This window comes from Leptonychotes weddellii, chromosome 8, assembly GCF_054177405.1.
Source record: "Leptonychotes weddellii isolate Sample4059 chromosome 8, ASM5417740v2, whole genome shotgun sequence".
NCBI lineage: Eukaryota > Metazoa > Chordata > Mammalia > Carnivora > Phocidae > Leptonychotes > Leptonychotes weddellii.
The window spans coordinates 113,291,670-113,315,200 of NC_138376.1; the positions used below are offsets into that span (position 1 = coordinate 113,291,670).

At 35.2% G+C, this 23,531-nt stretch overlaps 1 protein-coding gene across 1 annotated transcript in view; it reads left to right on the top strand.

The window, feature by feature from the left end:
- ADGB (androglobin) overlaps positions 1 to 23,531 on the top strand; it is a 141,238-nt gene that overhangs the window by 42,403 nt on the left and 75,304 nt on the right. The window contains exons 6-11 of the mRNA XM_081829380.1: positions 5,043 to 5,182; positions 7,732 to 7,818; positions 10,297 to 10,526; positions 12,114 to 12,254; positions 13,815 to 13,909; positions 21,805 to 21,993. Of these exons, the coding sequence (XP_081685506.1) occupies positions 5,043 to 5,182; positions 7,732 to 7,818; positions 10,297 to 10,526; positions 12,114 to 12,254; positions 13,815 to 13,909; positions 21,805 to 21,993 (882 nt within the window). The remainder of the gene's footprint in view (positions 1 to 5,042; positions 5,183 to 7,731; positions 7,819 to 10,296; positions 10,527 to 12,113; positions 12,255 to 13,814; positions 13,910 to 21,804; positions 21,994 to 23,531) is intronic.

Here is a 23,531-nt window from a genome sequence, read left to right on the forward strand (position 1 = left end):
AGACAATCACAATAAATGACTGATGTGTATTTTCCTAAACTTTATTCTTTTAAATATATGTAAACCTACTATATATAATTTATAGCAACAATGGGATGGTATGGTACTTCTTGTTCTGTAATGTATTTTTTCCCTAACTATAGGCGTTATGTATGCTAATATATATATTGATCTACCTTGTACTCCTTTGTTTGGATGTAACAATAATTATACATATTTTGTTAATTTCATCTTGACATTTAGATTATGACCAGTGTTTTGCCAATACCAATTCTGTAAAATAGCATCTTTGTGTATATATTTTTGCCCACTTTTAGATAGGACTATTTTTTCTGGGATTTCTACATGTGGAATTATTCAATTATATACAAACTCTTAATTTTTATAAGTATATCCAAGTTACTCTTACATTTTAATTTGTGTGCAATTTACATTTGATATAATTGGGATTTAAGTCTGTCATTTTATTATTTGTATACTCTGTTACTTCTGTTATTTACTTATTTTTTTGGTATCTGTTTCCCTTTTCCTGTGTATTTCTTGAACATTCTTTGGGATTCCATTTTGAGTTATCTCTAGTGTTTACTATATTTCTATGTATTACTTTTTTTTCTAGTGGTTGCTCTAGGGATTAAAATATACATACTTAGCTTATCACAGTCCAGTAATAGCAGCATTTTGCCACTTAGATTGGAATATAGATACTTTACCACCATTTGGGCCCCTCTATCCCCCTCTCTTTATAGAATAGCTGTCTAGATATTTTCTTTGTACATATTCAGAACCTGCTCATAAATGTTGCTTTTAAATGTCAAATATAATTTTTACAGCTCAAGAGGCAAAGAATACTTTATTGTATTTAGCCATGCATACGTTTATATTTTTCTTTGCTCTTTCTTCATTTCTGATGTCTTAAGATTTCTTCAATTTCCTTTTTTTTTTTAAGAATTTCCTTTCAACATCATTTTTGGGGCCAGTCTTCTGGTAATAAATTATCTTAACTTTTTTTTTTGTCTGAAAAAAATTTTTTTAAAGGTTTATTTATTTCAGTGAGCGAGAGTTCAAGGGGGAGGGGAGAGAGAAGAAGGAGAGAGAAGCTCAAGCAGATTCCATGCTGAACACAGAACACGACTTGGGGCTAGATCTCACGACCCTGAGATCAGACTTGAGATGAAACCAAGAGTCAGACAGTTAACCGACTGGGCCACCCAAGTGCCCCTTGTCTGAAAATGTTTTATTTCACCCTTATTCCTAATGGATATTTTCACTAATACAGTGTTGTGGGTTGGCAGGCCTTTTTTCTCAGCATTGACAACTAGTTAGATATTTCCTTCTGGTGTCTGTGGTTTCTGAAGAGCAATCCGGTGTTCTTTTCTCACTAGCTGTTTTAAGGCTTTTTTCTTTGTCTCGGATTTTCAGAAGTTTGAATGTGATGTGTCTGGGTGTAGATTTCTTTGAGATTATCCTCTTTGGGATATTCTCAGCTCCCTGAAACTGTAGAGTCATGTCTTATGACAAATTTGGAAAGTTTTCAGCCATTATTCATTTAAATATTTTTTCAGCCCCCCATTCCTTTTTTTCTCATTTCTGGGGACTCCGATGACACGCATGTTACATCTTCATTCATTGTCTCACAGATCTTTGAGGTTCGTATCATTTAAAAAGATCTACTTTTCCTTGTTATTCATGATTTCTATTGAACTAACTTCCAGTTCACGAATTTCTTTGCCATTTGCATCCTGTTTTGATCTTTCCCTATGAAGGTTTGTTTGTTTAAGCTCAAAATTTCTGGTTGTTTCCTCTTTCATATTTTTTATTTGTTTCAAGAGTATTCATAATTGCTTCCTGGAGCATTTTTATGACATCAGCTTTAAATTTCTTAACTAAAAATTCCAAATTCCCTGTCCTTTTGGCATTGTGGTCTGTTGACTGTATTTTCTCATTGAAAGTTAGATATTCCTGGCTTTTGCATGATGACTAATTTTGGACAGTTTCCTGGACATTTTTAGTGTTCTGTTTTAATACTGTTTTCTAATTAAATTTTTTATTTTAGCATGTAGTCAACCTGTTTAGATTCAGAGTACACATCCTGGCTCACTTCTGTGGGCTGTGTTTCAAATGTTAATTTAGTGTACAAAGCCTGTGCAATGCTACTTGGCTCTGCCTCTCTTGTTTGTTATCCAGATGATAAGACTCCGTCCCGCAGTATCCTGAGCACCCCCTGAGGAAGGGAAGTGTACCGCCTCATTCCTGCCTGGGTAGAGTGTGGAAATAAGGGGTCCTCCAATAGGCTCTACTAATGCAGAAAGCACTTCCTCTTTACTGCAGAAGGAAGATGGGAGTCCTAGTTCTGCCCACTGACTCCACTGGGGAGAGAAACCACCTTGTTTACTTGAGGACAGGCCCAGAAGTCCACCTTCAGGCCCTGTATGGAAGGGGCACCACCTGTTACTGTGGTGAAGGTGGGGGGAGTGCAGTCAGGGCTCTCTCCTCTCTATATAATTATGCTCATTCAGGTATTTGCTCAAATCTCTGTCCCTGATCTTTTGTAATTGTGGTTGATGTGTTTAATTAAAAAGCATTTTTTATTATCCCTTTAGCATAGTCATAGGAGGAAGAGGATATAAATTTATGTAGCCATTTAGTTATCTTGACCTAGAATTCAAGTGTGGGAGATATTGAAATTTGAACACGACTGCATTCTAAAGTAACTTGGTAATTTATATTTATATTAATAAAGGAGGCATCCTTCTTCATAAGCATGCTAAGTAATAAAACATTTTGGTAGTCATTTAAAATTATGTGGTGTTAACACAGTAAACTCAGTAAAAACTGCCCAATATACGTCATTTACATGCAGTTAAAAAAAAGTTGTAAAAATATTTCAGTATTCTATGATAAGGACTAAAATTAAAAAATTCAATGTTCTATGATGACATCTCATATATAATATTTATATTATATATTTATATATTATATATTTATATCTAATATATTTTTTTAAGATTTTATTTATTTGAGAGAGAGAGTGAGCACGAGTGAGGGGGTGAGGCAGAGGGAGAGGAACAAGCAGACTCCCCTCTGAGCAGGGAGCCCGACATGTGGCTCCCAGGACCCTGAGATCATGACCTGAGCTGAAGGAAAAACCCCTTAACCGACAGAACCACCCAGGCGCCCCTGTATATATAATATTTAATTTCTTCATAAACTTTAAGGAAGCGACCCAACCCACATATTAATATCAAAGAATCATAAAAATTCCTAAGAAAATTGTTATGTCTAGTTAAATTGTTTTAGATATGTAGTATTGAACACTTATCCCAGTTATTTTTCATAATAGCTTTTTTGGGATGCAATCACATACCATGCAGTTCGTCTATTTAGACCTTACATTAGTAATCAAGCATTCTCAATTGAAATATGTTATTGGTCAGCTGGAAGCAGATGATAGTTATTGAAATGGTTTAACTTAAGTTCCTATGTCGGCTTAAAACTTTTCCTTCATAGGGATCCATTGGTTCCTTCCAAAACTTTTTTTTGAGAATTAAAGTGTAAAAAGGGAACTGTTACTAGTTTTTTTTATTGTGGTAAAATACACATGATGTAATATTTAGCGTTTGACCATTAAAAATATACAATTCAGAGGCATTACATATTTTTACAAGGTTGTACAACCATCAAGACTATCTCCTTCTACAACTTTTTCATCATCCCAAACAGAAACTCTGTATGTACCTATTAAATGGTAATTTTTCATCCCCCTCTTCTCCCAGTCCCTGGTAACCTTTATCATGCCTTTTTTATCTGCAAATTTGCTTTTTTCCAGATATGTCATATAAGTAGAAGTATACAATATTTGTCCTTTTGTGTCTGACTTATTGCATTGGGTATTCTTTTGGGTCATATCATTTGAAATTAGAAGAGAGAGTGGCTAAACACCTGTGCCTTAACCCTGTCTTGCCCTATCTCCTCTCTTAGGGAAGAAAGAAAGACATGCAACCACTAAAGAAGGCAATATGAGTTCAGAGTTACACGTGCCATGCAAAGAAACCATGTTTCATCCTATTGCTCCTATCTACTTGGGAAAAGTAGACTGTTCTTTGAATCTTTAGCTCAGATGTTACCTTCTTGTGAAGATTTCCACAACCAATATTTGTCACACCTTCTTTTCCAGTCCTAGAACACTTTGAAAATATTATGTTTGATATTGTTTGCATATATATCTTCCCTCACTAGACTGTAAGCAGTGCAATGGGTTAGGTCATGTGTTTTGCAGATCTTTAAGTTCACAATATTTGCATTACTGCTGAAAATACTGCTCAGCCTCCTTCCCTTCAGGAAACACACCCTTGTCCATCAGAAGCCAGCTCTGCCTTTTGTGGATTTTTCTTGGGCAAAAGAATAAATCCATGATAAAATTTTGCATGTAAAACCAAAATTTAAAAAAATACAGTTTTTTGACTTCATAATCATTAGTGTTATCATTTGTCTTAAACTTTTAATTGTGAAGTAATATGTATATGGGAAAATATATCATGATTTTATTAAATAAAGTATTAATTAACTTCATGTTAAAAATTAGATCTTCAATTAGGAGTAGAAGCAATCTGGTAATTGGAAGCTTAATATCACTGAGTCTAGCAGGATAAATAATAATTACTTATATTTGGAGAATTTATGTTATGACTATATTGAGTTATTTAATTATGGCCAAACTTATCCATGGCTGTATAATGTTTTGGTTCTGCTATTTGAAACACTTTAATTGACTACATTATGTAGGATAAGGCACCCAAGAATGTGTTTACAAGACGTCAGAAACAGTGACACTGTTGATATAGATAGGGATGTGCTGACATTAAATAAAACAATCAACTCAAATTCTGAGCCACAGTAGTATTGAAAACCAGTATGCCAGGCTTTTAGGTGTAAGAAGCTAAGGTAAAATTAAAAAACAGTAAAGAGTCACATCAGTGCTGTACAATAATGGATGAGAGAAAATAATGTAAGTCACTGATGCATTCCTTTCTTCTCCTGTTTAGGGTTGCTGGAGAAAGATAACTATTGATGACTTTCTGCCTTTTGATGAAGACAACAATCTTTTGCTTCCAGCCACAACCTATGAATTTGAACTCTGGCCAATGCTTCTGTGTAAAGCTATCATTAAACTGGCAAATATTGAGTATGTAGAAGGAAGAATGATCACTCACTTACATAAAAACAAAAAGACAAACGACAAACAGCTATACATCTATGACAAGATATATCGCAAGATATATTGCATATCTTTAATTTTTAAAATCAATTTAAAGGAGTTTTCTTTCCAAACAATGTAAATGTTCTGATATAAAAATGAATATGCCAAAACCACTAATTTGAAATATTGGGTTAGCCAGCAATAAGACAATATTCTCCCAAGAGAAAATACTCAAAAATTATTCTATATCCAATGCTTTCTTAGGATGAATGGCAAGTAATCATGAAAAGTAATGTTTCAGCTTAGTGTGAGAAAGAAGTTGTTTTGTAGGGGGAAATATTGGTTCATCTAAATGCCAAATAATATATCCTGGAATCCACTTCAAGTTTTAGTTCTGTATATGCAGCAATAATTTACTAATCTTGAAAACCTGAACTCTTCCGAGGGATGTCAATATGTTCCTCATATTTTTGGTAACATTGGTCCCTTTTAATACATTCGTGATGAAAACTACTCATATTTGCTTCAATACTCTTGTGAAATCTGCTTGCGTCTTCCATTCCTGCATGTCTTGTGCATCAACGTATATGAGACGTGTCTGCCATGTTCATTCTCTTGGCTTCCACCTATGGAGACCCTAGGTCAATCCATCCCCACCCTAGCCATGCAAAAATAGTTTAGATTCTTAAGTTGCAAAGGTGTGGCAACTTCGTATCATTGCTCAGTGGGAGAATTCTCACATACACTGCACTGGCTTGAATTTGATACCCTTCACCTTCCTGCAGGGTGTGACAGCGCCTCATTCTCAATGGAAAATCCACATGCTCTAACAGAGACCACTTTAGCCCTTCTCTCAAAGCTCAGCCTCCTTCCCTTCAGGAAACACACCCTTGTCCATCAGAAGCCAGCTCTGCTTTTTGTGGATTTTCTTTTGTCTCCCCTTCTTTTTTTTTTCCAAGGCTACACAACAAAACCAGCTACTCCTACCACCATCCTTGTCATCTCTCTTTTCTCTCACCAACCCTCAATTTTCTGTTTGGAATTTGTTTCACCCAGCTCACAACTCTTAATTTCAATGATTTTTTTAAAAGAACTTAGCTCAGATCTTTTTAGGTAGCTAAATAGTACTAAGTATTTATACTGGTGACAGCTATGTTTGTTTTGAAAGAAAATAACATTCCTCTTGTTCCTAATTCTCAGACCTAACTTGAAGTTCTGAGAATTAGAGCTGAATTAATATCAGTGAAGTGTTAAACCTGTGACCTGGAAAATTGGAGTGGCATTTTGTCTTTCTTAAAGCTACAGTTCTGTAGAATTTTATAGCAACCTAAGAAATAAGATTATTGTTATTTTAAAAAATAGATAAATCTAGCATGGAAATAAAGGACTAGACTAAATGTAAGACATTTCTGAGGCTTTCTAGTGTACACCTAAACTGTGTGGTACAATTTATGTTTGTCTATACATTTTTTTTCTCAGGTTTTATAGTATATAGCAATTATTTTCATATGAGTTTTAGCTTTCTACATTAAAAATTAATATGTAGTAATTATGTCAATATCATTGTGAGCTATGCAAAGGACAGAACATTATCTTTATGAAGTTTGCACAGTTGCTTCCTAAATAAGATTATCCACAGAGGAGTTTAGACTAGACTGTGAACTACTCCAAGAGATTTTTGTTATCTGTGACATATGTAGACACATCAAAATTCATAATCTATAAACAAGAAACCAATGCAAGTTTATAAATGATAGAGCATGTGACTAAGATTGTAAGATTTCTTTCTGAAAAAGGACACATATGGTCAATACCATCAATCACCCCTGTTGGCACATGGTGGACTGAAGTTGTGACCCCTGGCCGCAATAGGGGTACGACATTTATGTGTGTTAATGTAAACAGACTAATCACTTCAGAAAACAAAAGGACTAAAATGGGAAGAGTGATATTTGGTCATTCACAGTCTCATTTGACTTTATGCTATGGTGGCAGATCTGCTCTTTTGTATAGGATAAAAGATGTTTCTAGTCTCTCTGAAATTATCTAAGGATTTAATTAGGGATATCTGATGCCCATCTTGACCTGCCATGTATGAGACTGATTTAATACACAGTCTCGTAGGCGTCTTAGGATAATAACTGAAACCAGAAAGATAAAAGACACTTCTGTTTTTTAAAGAACATGTTAGTATATTGAATATATAAAATATATAGCACCTAAATTTACATATTTTATATATGTGCATATGTTTTGTGTATATGACATGAATATTAATTTATATCTTTTTAAAATAAGGCTTATAGCATGTTTTTAAAATAAACATGAAACTTTATCTTTGGATCTCTTTAAGCTCTTTAACAAAACGAATCATCTGGCTGTTGGAATAGTATTTTCTTGTATTCTAATATATAACCACTATGACTCCTACATTTTTTATTGTGATATCACTGTTTATGAAAGATTCCTAGTCTTTATATACCTGTCTGTTTTCAAATGTTACTAACTATACTATTGTGCATTTGCCTTTTTAGCATTCATATAGCGGAGAGGAGAGACCTAGGGGAGTTCACTGTTTTCCATGCACTTACGGGATGGCTACCAGAAGTGATCTCTCTCCAGTAGGTTTTACCATTAAGTTCTTCATATATTTTTTTCTTTCTTCCCCAGTAATATTTCTTAAACTAAAACATTCTTAATCTTCAAGAAAATTTCAAGAAAGGACACATTTTACAAAATGTTTGTGAAAATACTATTTTATAGATTCTATAAAATTCCTTGAGAATTTCAGGATAAATTCTGTTTCCTTAAAAAGACTGTGAATTTAATCTTTAAATATCTGGATGACAAATAGGAAAGCAATGTTAATTCTTCATTATGGTGAAATATTTGCATGTGTCCCTTTATACCTATACAGGTACTATACTTATTCAGTACAGAAACATAAAGGTGACTTTTAATTAACCACACATATTAGAAAACAATTAATAATAATGAAACACCTATTAGGCACTAGGCACTTTAATATATTATTTCTAATTAAAAACCACAGTCCTGAAAATATTATTTAATCGTTCATATGGCCTTACCAGCTGGGTATATGTCATTACAAATGAGGAAACTGAAGCCCAGAGTGGTTTGTTTTTTACAAGAAGATCAAATCCATAGCACAGTTACCAATTTGGATCATGTCCAATCTTTGAATCATTTTGGGAATCTGCCATTCTCAAAGGGTCCAGGTTAGAGGAGATTGAATTCAGCCCCCAGTAACTTGGATTCTACCATCTGAAGCATCTTTTCAGCAGGATAAACTAGCTGTTGCTTGGTTCAAATAAACAGAAGCTTTTCAGTTTGATATAGCCCTACTTTTTATTCTTGCATTTGTTGCCCTTGCTTTTGGAGTCAAATCCAAAACAAACAAATAAACAAACAAACAAACAAACAAAAAAAACAGTATGAGACCAACATCAAAAAGCCTATATTTTCTGTAGGAGTTTTATGGTAAAACCATATGAAACCATGCATTCAAGTCTTTAATCCATTATGAACTGATTTTTATGTATAGTGTATGATAACGGTCTGGTTTCATCCTTTTGCATGTGGCTGTCCAGTTCTTGCAACACCGTTTCTTGAGGAGGCTATCTTTTCCACATTGTGTATCCTTGACTCCATTGTCATAAGTTAATTGACTATATATGGGTGGGTTTATTTCTTAGTTCTCTATTGTGTTCCATCGATCGAAGTGTCTGTATGTCAATAGCATACTGTTTGATCATTATAGATTTGTGACATAGTTTGAAATCAAGAAGTGTGATGCCTCCAGCTTTGTTCTTTCTCACAATAGTTTTGGCTATAAGAGTTTTTTCGTGGCTCAATACAAATTTTATGATTGTTTTTCCTATTTCTGTGAAAAATGTCATTAGAATTTTGCTAGGGATTGCATTGAATCTGTAGATGACTTTGGGTAGTATGGACATTTTTACAATATTGATTCTTCCAGTCAATGAGCACAGAATGTCTTTCCGTTTATTTGTGTCATCTTCAACTTCTTTTTATTAATGTCCTATAGTTTTCATTGTACAAGTCTTTCACCTCCTTGGTTAAATTTATTCCTAGGTATTTTATTCCTTTTGAGGCGATTGTAAATGGGATTGTTTGTGTTTCTGATGATTCATTTAGTGTATAGAATGCAACAGATTTTTGTATATTGATTTTGTATCCTGCAACCTGACTGAAGTCATTTATTGGCTTAATAGTTTCTGGTGGCATCTTTTGGGTTTTCTACATATATTATGTCTTCTGCAAATAGTGACAATTTTACTTCTTCCTATCTAATTTGGATGCCTTTTATTTCTCTTTCTTGCCTACTTGCTTTGGTTAAGACCTGTAATAATACTGAATGAAAATGGTGAGAGTTGGCATCCTTGTTTTGTTCCTGATCTTGAGGAAAATATTTTAGATTTCACAGTTGATTGAGTATGATATTAGCTGTGCGCTTGTCATATTTGGCCATTATTATGTTGCAGTAGGTATTTTCTCTCAATAACCACTTTGTTGAGAGTTTTTATCATAAATGGATGTTGAATTTTGTCAAATATTTTTCTCCATCTATTGAGATGACCTTATGATTTTTATCATTCATTTTGTTAATGTGGTGTATCACATAGATTTGCAAATGTTGAATCATACTTACTTACATCCCTGGAATTAATCCCACTTGTTCATGGTATATTTCCTTTTAATATATGTTGAATTCTATTTGCTAATATTTTGTTGAGGGTTTTTGCCTCTATGTTTATCAGAGATTTGGGTCAGTAATTTCCTTTACTTGTGGTGTCCTTGTCTGGTTTTGGTATCAAAGTAATGATGGCCTTATAAAATGAGTTAGAATGTGTTCCTTCTGTATTTTTCCAAAGAGTTTGAGAAGGATTGGTATTAATTATTCTTTAAATGTTTGGTAGAATTCACCAGTGAAGCCTGGAGTTTTGTTTGTTGGGATTGTTTTGATTGCTGATTCAATATCTTTGCTAGTAATTGGTCTGTTAAGATTTTCTATTTCTTTATGATTTGGAAATTAATGTTGATGTGTTTTATCTAAGCCCAGGATATATGGACAAAGTATGGGAGCTCTTGAAAGAAATATTGCCTGAATTTAAGCTGTCGGTTGAGTCCAGTTCTGAAAGCAAAATAGCTGTGTTAGATGCCAAATTAAAAGAACCAGGGAAAGAAGTGAAGGATGGCAAGGAAGTAAAGGATGGCAAAGAATTCAAACCTGATAGTTCAGTGACAGCACTAAAGATACCTGAGAAAAGTGACAAGGCTCCAAAGGGTAAGACATTTTATAATGTCATTCGTATGTTCAATATGGATATTGCATATAAATGTTCTATAGTCGTTGCTGAATTTAATGATTATTTATTGTCATTATCATCTACTAAGTGTTGTGAAAATAATTAAGATCCTATCTTTCTAGGATTTTAGAACTAGTAATATAGTTTACTAGATGTTAGTTATTATCCCATATTTTGCTGTCTTTTAAAACCAAGGGCAACTGTATATTTTGATGATACTGAAGTAGTATAGTATTAACATAGGAAGAGACATCAAGTGTCAATTTCCATTACACACACTTCCTTATATGTTATATGTAGAGTGGAATGGAGCAAAACTGCAAAGGGAAAGTTGTTCTAGTCTGTCTTTTTATTTCCCCACCAAGGAAATGCAAAATAGACACAGTATGGATTGTGATTTGCTGACCATTTATTGTAAGGTAGAAGTTCAAATTTCAAAGTAAAATAATTTCAAGCTATTTTACACTGTAGGATCTTAAAGGGAGAAATATATTGAATAATTATTTTATATTTTCTAAAATATTTCATATAGCTATGCATATGAATAATAATGCTTCTATAGTAAAGTAAAATTAAATATACTAGAATATACTCAGCTTTTTTATATACCTCAAGAGCTTTTATAATGATCTTTCAAATATTTGTTTTATAAAATCTTATATTTTGCCCAAATTGTTCCTTATCAAGATCTTATTTACCAGCATTTACCACGCAGAAATTATTACTATAAATGTTTCTCAAGAATTTACCAAGATCAAGTGTATGAGTGATATCTGCCTATCATAAGCCCTTCTTTAAATGACCTAATGTGAATTAGTTTATGAAAGAAAGCAGAACAAGAGGCTGATTAAATTTGTTTTACCTAGCATATCTCAAATTAATTTGAACTTAGAAGGCTTTTTTCATGTATCACAAATTAACATATGTTCATCCATCCATTCAGATACACTATTTGCTGAGTAGAATACCAATACATTTTCCAGGAATTAATGATCATCCGGTGAACAAAATCCAATGTGAAGCTTATCTCCTAGTGCTTATGATCTAGGGAGAGAGACTAACATTAATTTTAATTTTAAAAACCATAACCATATACTAAGACATGAGCCTTGGAAGAAAATACGGAAAACTATGGGAGTTCATATTTAGTCTAGGACATTAGGGAAGAATTCTCTAATTATGATGCAGTAGGAGGAATGAGAAAACTAGCCTCATTCTAAAATGAGAAAATTAGCCTAAAATTATATATAATATATAAAATTATATATTAATATATATAATGTAAGTTATATTAAATGATCATCTCTATTTAGCAAAAAAATATATGTAGTCAATAATCATGTCTTTGGCAGTACATTGTCAATTTTCAAAGTTTTCTCTTACTTTATTTTGATGTTATGTTTCTAATTAGAGGTGAGTAGTGTTTTGGGAAATTTGCGGCTATTGTTTTACATTTAAATAACACTATTGTTTTGGCCTTCTTTTCAACATAATAACTGAATAAGTAATATAGTTTGAGGTTTTGTAGTTAAAAGATTTATCATATCTATTTTTTAACATGTTAGAAAAAGCAGATGCAAAAGATGTTGGGAAGAAGAGGAGTAAAAATGGAGAAAAAGAAAAGGAAAAAGAAAAATTCAAATGGTCACTTCATGCTTCAAGACCATCATCAGATGTACAGTATTCTCTGCAGTCTCTGTCAGATTGTAAGCTTTCAGTATTCTAGAGTAATAGCTATTGTAACTGCTTCCTAAAATGTTAGGAAACTTGGGAGTTTACAAAGTTGGAATATCACTTTGGAATACAAAGTGTATTGCCTGTTTAGACATTATCTGAATAAACGTGCTCAAGTTTGCCCATAATTGTTAAACTCTCAAATCAGTATGCATATGGGGGCAGTCTTACATGTGAGACAGAAGCCAAGGTCGTCCAAGTTTTTATGGTACAACAGCCACAGAAGTGTTTGCATGGAGGAGGACATATACTAATTAAGTGTATATGCTATGTATTAGCACATAACAAATAATCTATTATATATTGTTATACTGAGTATATTATAATACATAAAATACAACATATATTATATGATACATATTGTATAATATCCATAAATATTAATGTATAATTTTATAAACTATATAAATATAAAATATAATTACATATTATTGTATACAAATATATATTAGTATATATCTTCCTCTGTATAAATAAATATATATATGTATATATGTATATAAACTATATATGTATGGATATATGTGTGTGTGTGTGTGTATACATACATGCCTGAATTCAGGTCTCTGCACCATGAAAAATATACAAGCTTAATTTTTAAATGTAAAAATATGTTTTCATAAGTTTGGTATATTTTACATTTTAATCTATTCTAGAGAGATCCTGTATCTAGCATATTTTGTGGGTCTAAAAATATTTTTCTTTAATAAATATCTAATACAGTTCAATATTAGTGCTTGAATTTGTAAAGGAGTAAAACAAACTTTTTAATTAAAACATAAAGACAATACAGGAAAATAAATTATACCATTTTAGCCAGAATCTGTAAAGAACAAAAGCATACTGAATCAAATATAGTAATTTCAGGTCTGTTAAGAAACATATGAAAAAAATAAGTGATGCTCAGGAGCATTAAATATTAAATAATCCATATTGTACACCTGAAACTAATATAACACTGTATGCTAACGATCCTGGAAATAAATAAATAAATAAATAAATAGGAATTTCCTGGCCAAATATATATATATATTATATACACACACATATAAAGCAATCCCAGCTAAGTTACTGACTTAGTTTTCCTTCTTCATGGATGGATTAATGTTTTCTTTCTTCTTGAAATGACATAGAAAGTTCTGAACTTCTTTAAATTCAAATTAAGGTTTTTATCTATGAAAACTAAAAAAATTTCACTTTAAAATCATTCCTTTTGAATATAATCATTCGTAGACTCTTCTAGTGACATTGACTAGTAGCTATAGTTTTTCTGATAACTTTTTTTTATAGTGACATAAAATGATTTCTTAAGCAATTAAATGGTACTAAGATGAAGGTAAAACTAATGAGATGTTCTATAAAATAGATGCATATGTGATATTGAACATTTATTAAATACATTTACAGTCATTTACCTATTTTTCACGTGCAAAGACATGCCCATTAAGGAATTTGAACAATCTGGAATGATCTACTGACAGACCGAGAATTTGGCGAGAATTTCCATGACATGATATATATTTTTTTTACAGGTTCTTCAGCAATACAGTCCCCTCACATGGTTGTATATGCTACCTTTACACCCCTCTATTTATTTGAAAAGAAGATCTTTGCATTAGAAAAAATGGTAAGCACTCAAGGCCAGGAAGCCCAGTACCATTTATGGGTGTGTGTGTGTGTGTGTGTGTGTGTGTGTGTGTGTGAATGGGTGAGAGAGAGAGGGAGGTAGGGAGGAGAGAGAGAGATATTTGTTGTCATTGAAGGTATACCAGAATTTAAAATTCTGGTCCTGGATTTCAGTCTACTTATCTTTAAAAAAATAGACACTTGAACACAGGGACCTGGAACATTCAAAATTATCTTAGATGATTGTAATAATTCCCTGTTTAAAAAAATGTAGACTCATGTATTATTATCATTTTATTCCATTCTAAGCAAAAGAAAAGGCATATGAGTTATATATTTCAGAAAGAATCATGTAAACATATCTAAATGATAATAAATTCCCTTTCCATAAACAGATCATGAATATTTTCTTAACATAAGATAATTTAAATGAACTGACATCCACAGTTGGTAAACTACTATTATAACCTCCTTGTAATCTTTAGATAATACACACAAAAAATGTTAATTGATTTTTTTCTTGTAAGTCTAACAATTTAGAGAAAATTTAGAAAATGTACACAAAGCCATTGAAATGAAAATATTCATAGTATAAATACCTAGACATAGGCAATGCTAACATATTGGGATATACCCTTTGATTTTTTTCTTCTGTGCATATATTCTGTGTATATATGAATATACTTTTTTTACACAGTGGAATTAAATGTTATGAATTTATTAAATTTTGGAAGCCAGCTTTTTCACTTGACACTATATCATTAATTTTTTTCCATGATGTTAAGTATTTGACCACATAAAATTTAGTAGTGGCATGGCATTTATGGGTTTCCTATCATTTTTAAATATATATGTATTTAAATAAATTTGTACCCCCTTTACCCATTTCTCCCACCCCCACCTTCTGCCTCTGACAACTCTACTGATCTGTTCTCTGTTTCTGTGAGCTTGTTTTGTTTTGTTTTAGATTCCACATATGAGAGAGCATATAGTATTTGTCTTTGTCTGTCTGACTTATTTCATTCAGCATAATGCCCTTGAAGTCCATCCATGTTGTCACAAATGGAAAGATTGCATTCTTTTTATGGCCGAGTAATATTCCATCATTCTGTTTTCTTTTTGCTGCTCTAATAGGATGAGTTCTACTGCCTTGTCTCTGAGTTGACTGATCCTTTCTTCTCCTTTATCTAGTCTGTTGTTGAACTTTTCTAAGTGTATTTTTCAGTTTAGTTACTGTATTCTTCAGCCCTTTGACTACTCTTGGGTACTTTCTTATATTTCCATCTTTTTGTTGAAGTTCTCACTGTGTTCATCCATTTTTCTCCCCAGTTCAGTGAGCATTTTTATGACCACTACCCTGAACTTTTTTCAGACAAATTACTTATCTTCCTTTTATTAAGTTTTTCTCTGAGTTTTTATTTTGTTCTCTCTCTTTCTCTTTTGGAACATATTCCTCTGTTCTTCATCTTGCTTAATTCTATTAGTTTCTATACAGTTGATGAAACAACCGTCTCTCCCAGTCTTGAAGGAGTGGCTCCATTTAGTAGATGAAGCTTGTCATTCAACCCTGCCTCAGTTCTGGTTGTCTCTTAAACCTTTGTGCTTGTCTGGGCAGAAGCTATTGTATTTTTAATAGCTTACCATCAGTGAGGATGTGCTAAGACCTGTCAGTGTCCCTAAGGGAAGGATCTTAGCATTTAGATTCAAGCAGTTTGGAAGTCAGACCTATGAGCAGCAGCTTTTAAAAAGTATGCAAATATACACAGTCCTAGGACTCGCAAGTGGCCAGGTACTCTGGTGGCGTCCCCTGGTTGGCAGCCACAAAAAGTTCGGGCTCCAAATGATCAAAAAGCCCTTTTCTGAGATCCTGGTGAGCTGCAACAAGGCAGAGGGAGAATGCCAAGATGGTGTCCATAGCCTGCACTCCTTGAGAGCAAGCAGCTCCGTAGTTCACTAGGGGTGTGCCCAATCCAACGTCCCTGAAGCCTGCCTCAGGCTGAAGCTCCAGGACAAGCCAAGAGTCCTTCTTCACTGAAAGACTGGGGGTGTGGCTCCATTTGCTGTCTGCACAGTGCCCTGGGAGTGGCAGCTGGCCAAGGGCTGTCTCTCCAATTGCCACAGTCCCGTGGCATCCAGGAATGCAAGCCCCCCCTTGCTACCAGAGCCAGATAATCAAGAGGCTTCCTCTGAGTGGAAGCTGCAAAAATTGGGGTGCCAGACATAAAAACCAGGGCACCCGCCATGTGTAAGTCACCCCTCCAGGAGACACGGGTTCTCTGGAGTGTGGTAGAGGGAAAGCACAAAGATAGTTCTTGCCCTCCGAGGTCTCTGGAAAGGATCATTGTCAGTCCCATGATGTGTGTTTAATTAGAAATCTGCTCCTCAGGCTGCCCCTGAGAGGATTACTTAATAGGCCTCCTCCGAGGAAAGACTGAACTCCTGGATCTGTTGCCTCTTGTGCCCTGGGGGTGGCAGCTGGTTAACGACTCTTTCTCCATTGGTTACAGTCTGGTGGGACACACAAGCGTAAGCTCCACTGGCTGGAGAGGTGTCCCCTGGCAGCAGTCGCAAAATCAGTCACAAAACCCATAGGACCAGGCAAGTTCCCCTGGCCTCCAGAGCCAGGCGGTCAAGAGGCATTCCCTGGGTGGCAGCTACAAAGATCAGGCATCAGAAGCATATGAAAAGCTTCCTTCCAGGAGATACTGGTGTATTGGAGCAGGGCAAAGGGAGAGTGGGAAGCTGGCCCCCGCCCCGGGGTTCCTGGAGAATGTTCCAACAGGCACCTACATGTGTGTGTGAAATAAGATGCTGGCCCCTCAGGATGAGGCTTTAATACAAGCAGGTGAGCCTCTTTCACTTTGGGTGCAATTGGCCAAACTCTGATTAGATGTAAAAATCACTTTTCAGGGCGCCTGGGTGGCTCAGATGGTTAAGCCTCTGCCTTCGGCTCAGGTCATGATCTCAGGGTCCTGGGATCGAGTCCCGCATTGGGCTCCCTGCTCCTTGGGAGCCTGCTTCTCCCTCTGCCTCTCTCTCTCTCTCATGAATAAATAAATAAAATCTTTAAAAAAAAAATCACTTTTCTCTTTCCCTTTGTAAAGGGTAAAATCCACCAGATTACTTGCTCTTCACTGTACTGAGACAAACACAATATTGCATTTGGAGCTTACCAAATTCTAACCCCTTGGGGGACTCCTAGACATCCAGCACTTTGGTTATAGAATTCCATATGCTCTGAAATCACTGCACTTAAAGTAGGAGAAGACTAGATGGTGTAGTAATATAAACATAAATGTTCAGTGGGTTAGTTAAAAACAGTTGGATATTAAAAATTCAATGAAAATTTGGTTGAAGTGTAAATAATCCAATTGGATGCTCACTGCACTTCACTGTGCAGTATATTTGTCTTCTAGATGATTTGCCCAGGCAGCATGATGTTATCACTCCTCTCTCCCTCCTCCTTTCTCCAGGCCCTCCTCCTCCCCTTCTTCCTCCTTTGTCCTTTTTGAATAGAAACCATTTCTTCATGTGAAAGTCTGCCATTTAACAGGGGTAATATTGTCAAGATTACAGAGCATAATGTTCCATTAAGAACGTAGAGATAGTGGCAGTTTCTTTGATTTTAATTCAAAGTTAACTAACTTTAGTCATTGCCTAAATCCAAGTGTGCTTCCTTGGCCTCCCACCAGTTTAAGTCTCTGATTAAGATTTGAGCTGGTCATCTATCTCAGCCCTCAGTTTTTAAAAAACTCCTTATGTGGCAGGTCTAGCCGTTCTCTTAAGTATTCCAGAGATCTAACACCATGGACTGCAAAATGACCTAAGCTGTGCTTTGTGGAGTGCCATGGTCTCTTATGCGAAGTACTTAAACACTTTTTTAAAACTACCAAATATAAGAAGGGGATGAGTACATCACACACACACACATACACACCACACAAAATAATCCATCTGCATGCTTAGCTGTCCTACTGAGAAATTAATATTTAAACACAAAATTAGTTTTCAATTTAAAGGGCAAAAAAGATCACCTATGTTTGTTGTTAATTCAACACATGTCTATTGATTATCTATTATGTACTAACAATGATTTAGTCTTTGAGGGCCTGGTAACAAGCAAGACTAACAAAAGTCCCTCCTTACAAAACTCAGTCTAATGAAGAAGACAGACAAGCCAACAATAGTAATAAAGTTAGAAAATTGGCATAACAGAGATCATACAGGGTGTCTGGCATATGGTAGAAATAGCGTTCAAATAATGTGTGTTGGATGAGTGACCAAATGAATGAATGAATGAGCAGAAAAATGAATATGGTGCACATAGCAGCAACACATCTTTCTGTCTAATGGTTGACTAAGGAAGTCTTCCCAAAGGAAGAAGTGTTTAAGTGATGGCTTTAAGAAGTTAGCTTAGTAAATAGGAAAAAGTGTGCTCAAAGCAAAGGGATGTTTTTGTTGGAAAGTCTGGAGGTGAAGGAGAGCTCACTGGGTTCAGAGAAGCAATAGAAATTGAGCAGATAGCAAGGGGAGAAGACTCAGAGGCAGCTTGAGATGTGGGAGGGAGTCAGGACATGCAGAGTGTTATAAATCCTTCCTCTGGGGGTTGAAAATGGCTTAAGGGACCCAGAGGTTCAGGAATTAGCCCAATGTCTGTAATGGCAGTTAAATGAACCATTTCACCCATCTCCCCATCCACCTCCCATCTGGTAACCATCAGTTCTCTATAGTTAAGAGTCTGTTTCTTGGGTGAAATAGGTGTTGGGGATTAAGGAGCACACTTGTTGTGATGAGCACTGGGTGAATTGTTGAATTACTATATTGTACACCTGAAACTAATATAAAATAATGAATGAACTTCAAGACTATAATGAACTGGCTATAGCCTCACGGTCTCCCTAACTTACCTGTTGATTCTTTTACGTTAGCTATTAGGCTAATCTAGTTCTCTTGGTCAAATCAGAATATAACGAGATACAATGTTTTAAAGATAAATCAACAGAGGGATGCCTAGGTGGCTCAGTCAGTTAAGCGTCTGCCTTTGGCTCAGGTCATGGTCCCAGGGTCCTGGGATGGAGTCCCACATCAGGCTCCTTGCTCAGTAGAGAGCCTGCTTCTCCCTCTCCCACTCCCCTTGCTTGTGCTCTTGCTCACTCTCTTGCACGTGTGCACTCTCCCTAGCAAATAAAAATAAATAAAATCTTTAAAAAAGAGATAAATCAACAAAAAGAGTTTGTATTCTAATGGAATTTTGTTAAATGCAGTATACTGCTAAAAATTATAGCCCCAAAGACATGAGACCAATATGTAAAATAAAGTCAATACTTTACATTTCTTGAAAGAATTTGTCCAGACTCAAGAAAAAGAAAACTTGGAAAGGAACAAGATGGCATGAATTACCGCATTTTCTTGTTTTTGGATATTCTAAATAGTTTTAGTTTTATTTAAATAAGTAATCTGCAAGTTCTAAGAAGGCCACCCACTTACTCAAACTCCTACTTTTAGACTGAGGTGTCTGGTAGGCTCAGTTGGTAGAGCATGTGACTCTTGATCTCAGGGTTGTGAGTTCCAGCCCTACCTTGGCGGTAGAGTTTATTTAAAAAAAAAAAAAAAAAAAAGAATGTTTGAAGTGGGATGGGCCAGAGGAGTCAAAGCGTCTTCTGGGCAAAGAAACTTCTAATCTAAGTCTATACGTGAAATACTAAAAAATATTTCTTGAGTGCCTACTCAGGGTTTCACCTGAGTGAAAATTTACCATTCTAAATCTCTCTCTGCCCCTAACTCTAATCTAAGAAAATTTGAGGTCCTTTAACAAAGTTCCTCAACATCAAACTGTAACTATTATCCAAAGCATTACTTTACATCATTCAGAAGTATCTTAAAGTATGTTAGAAATAAAATGAAGTATAAGAAATCGGCTTACTTACCTTAAATCCAGTTAGTACTTTTGTGGATTATTCAAACAATACAATAGGTGTTAATACTATACTTAATTATTTGACACAAAACCTCACATTTTCAAATGCTTTAAATAATTTGATTTTCTGATGCTAAAAAGAGTAAAGAATCTAAAAAGAGTAAAGAATCTACACATTTGGTTGCAGTTATAAAAAGGATTTGAGATATGTAGACCAAGTTTGATGAATAATAAACTATCTGGAAGTGATTCAATTTATAAATACTACTTTGGGCATGGCTTCTATTTTGGAGATGAAGTATAAATTTTAGAGTGTACTGTTTTTGGTTACTATCCTGAAGTATTGTCTTATTGAACAACATGAATAAATTCACCTATAAATTCCCTTTTTGAATGATGGGAAACTTTTAAACTTGGCAGGGTAAAAGTTATAGAAAAAGGTTTAGACTTTAGATCTATGAGAAAACATTTTTAAGCCATTATAAGGCATAATACCAGAGGTTTCCAAATTTTTTCTCAAGAAATTGCTAACATTCACAAAAAAGGATAAAGGGGATGTAACAATTTCCTCTGCTTTTTTTTTTTTTTTTTAAGTGGGTTCCACACCAAATGTGGAGCCCAACATGGGACGTGAACTCACAACCCTGAAAATCAAGACCTGAGCTGAGATCAAGAGTGGGATGCTTAACTGACTGAGCCACCCAGGCACCCCTCCTCTGCTTCCCCCCTTAAACATTGAATCACTTTCCTCTTTATTCTGCATATTTATCACACTTTTAAGTGGCTTTTCTGGACTCAATATTGCACTGATTAGCTCCTTCCAATTATTAATTAATTGTTACAATCATTAGTTAATCCCTAAATTCAGAAAGAGCTATTTTATCTCACAGATACCCCACCTATTTTCTCCTCCCAGAGGTATAGACTGAGCTATAGCGAAACAGTTACGAGGGCAAGGATGTTCTGGCTGAGGCAATAATTTGGAATAGGCTAATAGGGGGGTTTCTGGTCCTAATTTAAATGACTGTTCTATAAATTTACATTTTCAAGCATTGCTACTTGCAGAGAAATCAATGATGCAAAATCACTAGGAAGAAAAATAGTTATTGGCAAAACTGACTTAAATGTACTTATTTTATTTTACTTTAAATGTTTCAACATTTAGACTGTGAATGCCAGAATTTGACTCCAGAATATATTACTTTAACTCTCACAGACTTTTTGATTTCTTGTGGCATATTTCAGCCATCAGTTAGTAACTGACGTTCTCCTTCAACATGATTCTGAATTGTTCCAAAGCAGCAGAGTAGCTTTAAGAGATCTGAACGGTCGCATAGGGGAAGCATCTTCCTGGAGAATTGCTTGATTTGGCAGGATTTCAGGCAGCCTCTGTCCTCTGGCTTTCTATGACTGGCTCCATTGTCTAGAGAGATCATGGGGATTTCCTGTGGGAGAGCCTCTGTTTGAGGGTGAGGGCATAAGCTAGAGACAAGGCAACCACTTATTATCACATTGACCTGATCTAAACGCAGTGGATTTTTTTCTTTCATACTAGGTAGCAGTTGCTGGTGACTAAACAAACAAAGAAACAAACAAAAACTTCACGTATTAAGCACTTTATCAAAGTTTTAACTTATCATCATAATAATGGTTGATTGATTTTTGGACCAAAACCGATACGCTAAGATTTTTTTTTTTTTTCCAATCTCAGAGGATCTTAAACTTCTAGAACTGAAAATTGGCTTCAGTTCTAGTCTCTTATTTTTTGTAAATAAGTAAATGGGGGCCTCAGAAAAATAAAAACGTGAAGAGAAATATAAATGGTAATAGTGCTTATGTTAGGAGGTGGAAATATGGGTTATTTTTCCTTTATTACCACTTTACTGTGGTAACAGTGTTTTTGTAATGACAAAAAGTGGTTTATTTAAATGCACAAGGCAATTGCACGTGTCCTTTTAAATGTGCCTTCCACCCTTTAGGCTAATTCTGCAGAGAAGCTGAGAGAATACGGTCTTTCCCACATCTGTAGCCATCCTGTGCTGGTAACTAGGACTAGGTCTTGCCCCCTCATAGCACCTCCGAAATCACCTCCCGTACCTCCCTGGAAACTCTTTCGTCAAAAAAAGGAAACTGTTATAACAGATGAAGCTCAAGGTATGGTTCCTGTTGTCTGAAAATCTTTCTAAGGAGCCTTTCTCTGCATGAAGGTCTAATAGTTTCATTTGTAATGAAAGATGTATATCAAAGCAAACCACCCATCATTACACCTAACACCTACATTCAATTTTATGCCTAAATTTTATGTCTTTAAAGGATTAATTCTCCACATTTCAGAAGCTGAGCAGTTTGGTTCGCATCTAAACTGACCAGCTATATCCAGGCCATTCTTTGGGTGAGGGTATTGTTGTCATTATTGTGATAGAAAATGGTTTGCAGTGAATAATAGAAAAAAAAAACGTAAAAAGCGTATTTAAGCCACTGGTGTGAAATCACTCTAGAGTGCCGTGTAGAACATAACCTTTGAAGTAACTGATTTATATTTAGAATAGAAACTGACCTTTGTTTAGAATACAGGAACAGAACTTCTGGCCTGGACTGGCTCCTACGTGAATGTTGTCCTAAGCCACTATGAATGGCTGTTGGGTTAGAAATAAAGAGGTTCCTGCCGTTGGGGAGGCGGGGGACAGGGGACCGTGCCTGCCCGGCTCTTATTCTCAGTTCACTTCTAACGTCCTCACAATCAAGTCTCATCCTTGACTCCTTCAATGTTTTTTCTCTCCAAGTCTTCATTTTTTCATGAGCACCAAGTTTGAACGGCAACAGAAATGAGCAAAGGCATTCATTAAAAAATCAATTTTAACACAGAAGCATGAATCTGAGGAGATGGCATTAAAAAAAGAAGGAAAAAGTAATAATCTAAAAATTATGGCCCGGCAGAAGAGCTCACAACTTTTGTTTAGTCAACGTCTACTGTGTTTCTGTACCTAATTTAGAGCTTGCAGTTTCTCATAAGGGATGATAAAGAATTGGCGTGTTACGGATTATTTTTCTGCATATATGCCTGTGTGCATGGGGGTATATATATTTTTCTCATTCCAAAACACTTCAATTGTCTTTGTTCAAAAGAGCTTTTTTTTTTTTTTTAAACGTCTTTTGTGTTTGTTTCCTTGCTTTTGCATTTTCTCCCTTTGTCTCTGCTGACTGCTCATTGTTTTCTAACTGTATTGCTCCAGCAACAGTATATCACATTCTAGAGGTTTTTGCATTAGGGGCTGTGTTCACAGGTCTGTTACCTGAATGAACAATGAAGGCAAAGCCACGAAGAGCATACCCATGCCAGTTTATTGATGGCCTCGCTGTGAAGCATAGAAGTACGCTTTAAGGCTTTGGTGCCATGGAGCAAGGCTTACACCCTCTCTTGCTGGTGTTGATGAGGCTCCTGCTACCAGTTCAAGCGTTGTTGATCCCTCCTCACAGGGGACCAGCGGACCTTATCTTGGTTCCCATGTAATACCCAAGTCTGGGTGGTGCTCAGGCTCCTAAACCTGCCATGGCCACGTAGATTGGAATGTTTACCTGCTCCCTGCGTTCTACTTCCAACCATCATTTACATGTTTTTTTTTTTTTAAAGATTTTATTTATTTATTTGAGAGAGAGAGAGAGAGCATGACGGGGGGAGGGTCAGAGGGAGAAGCAGACTCCTCGC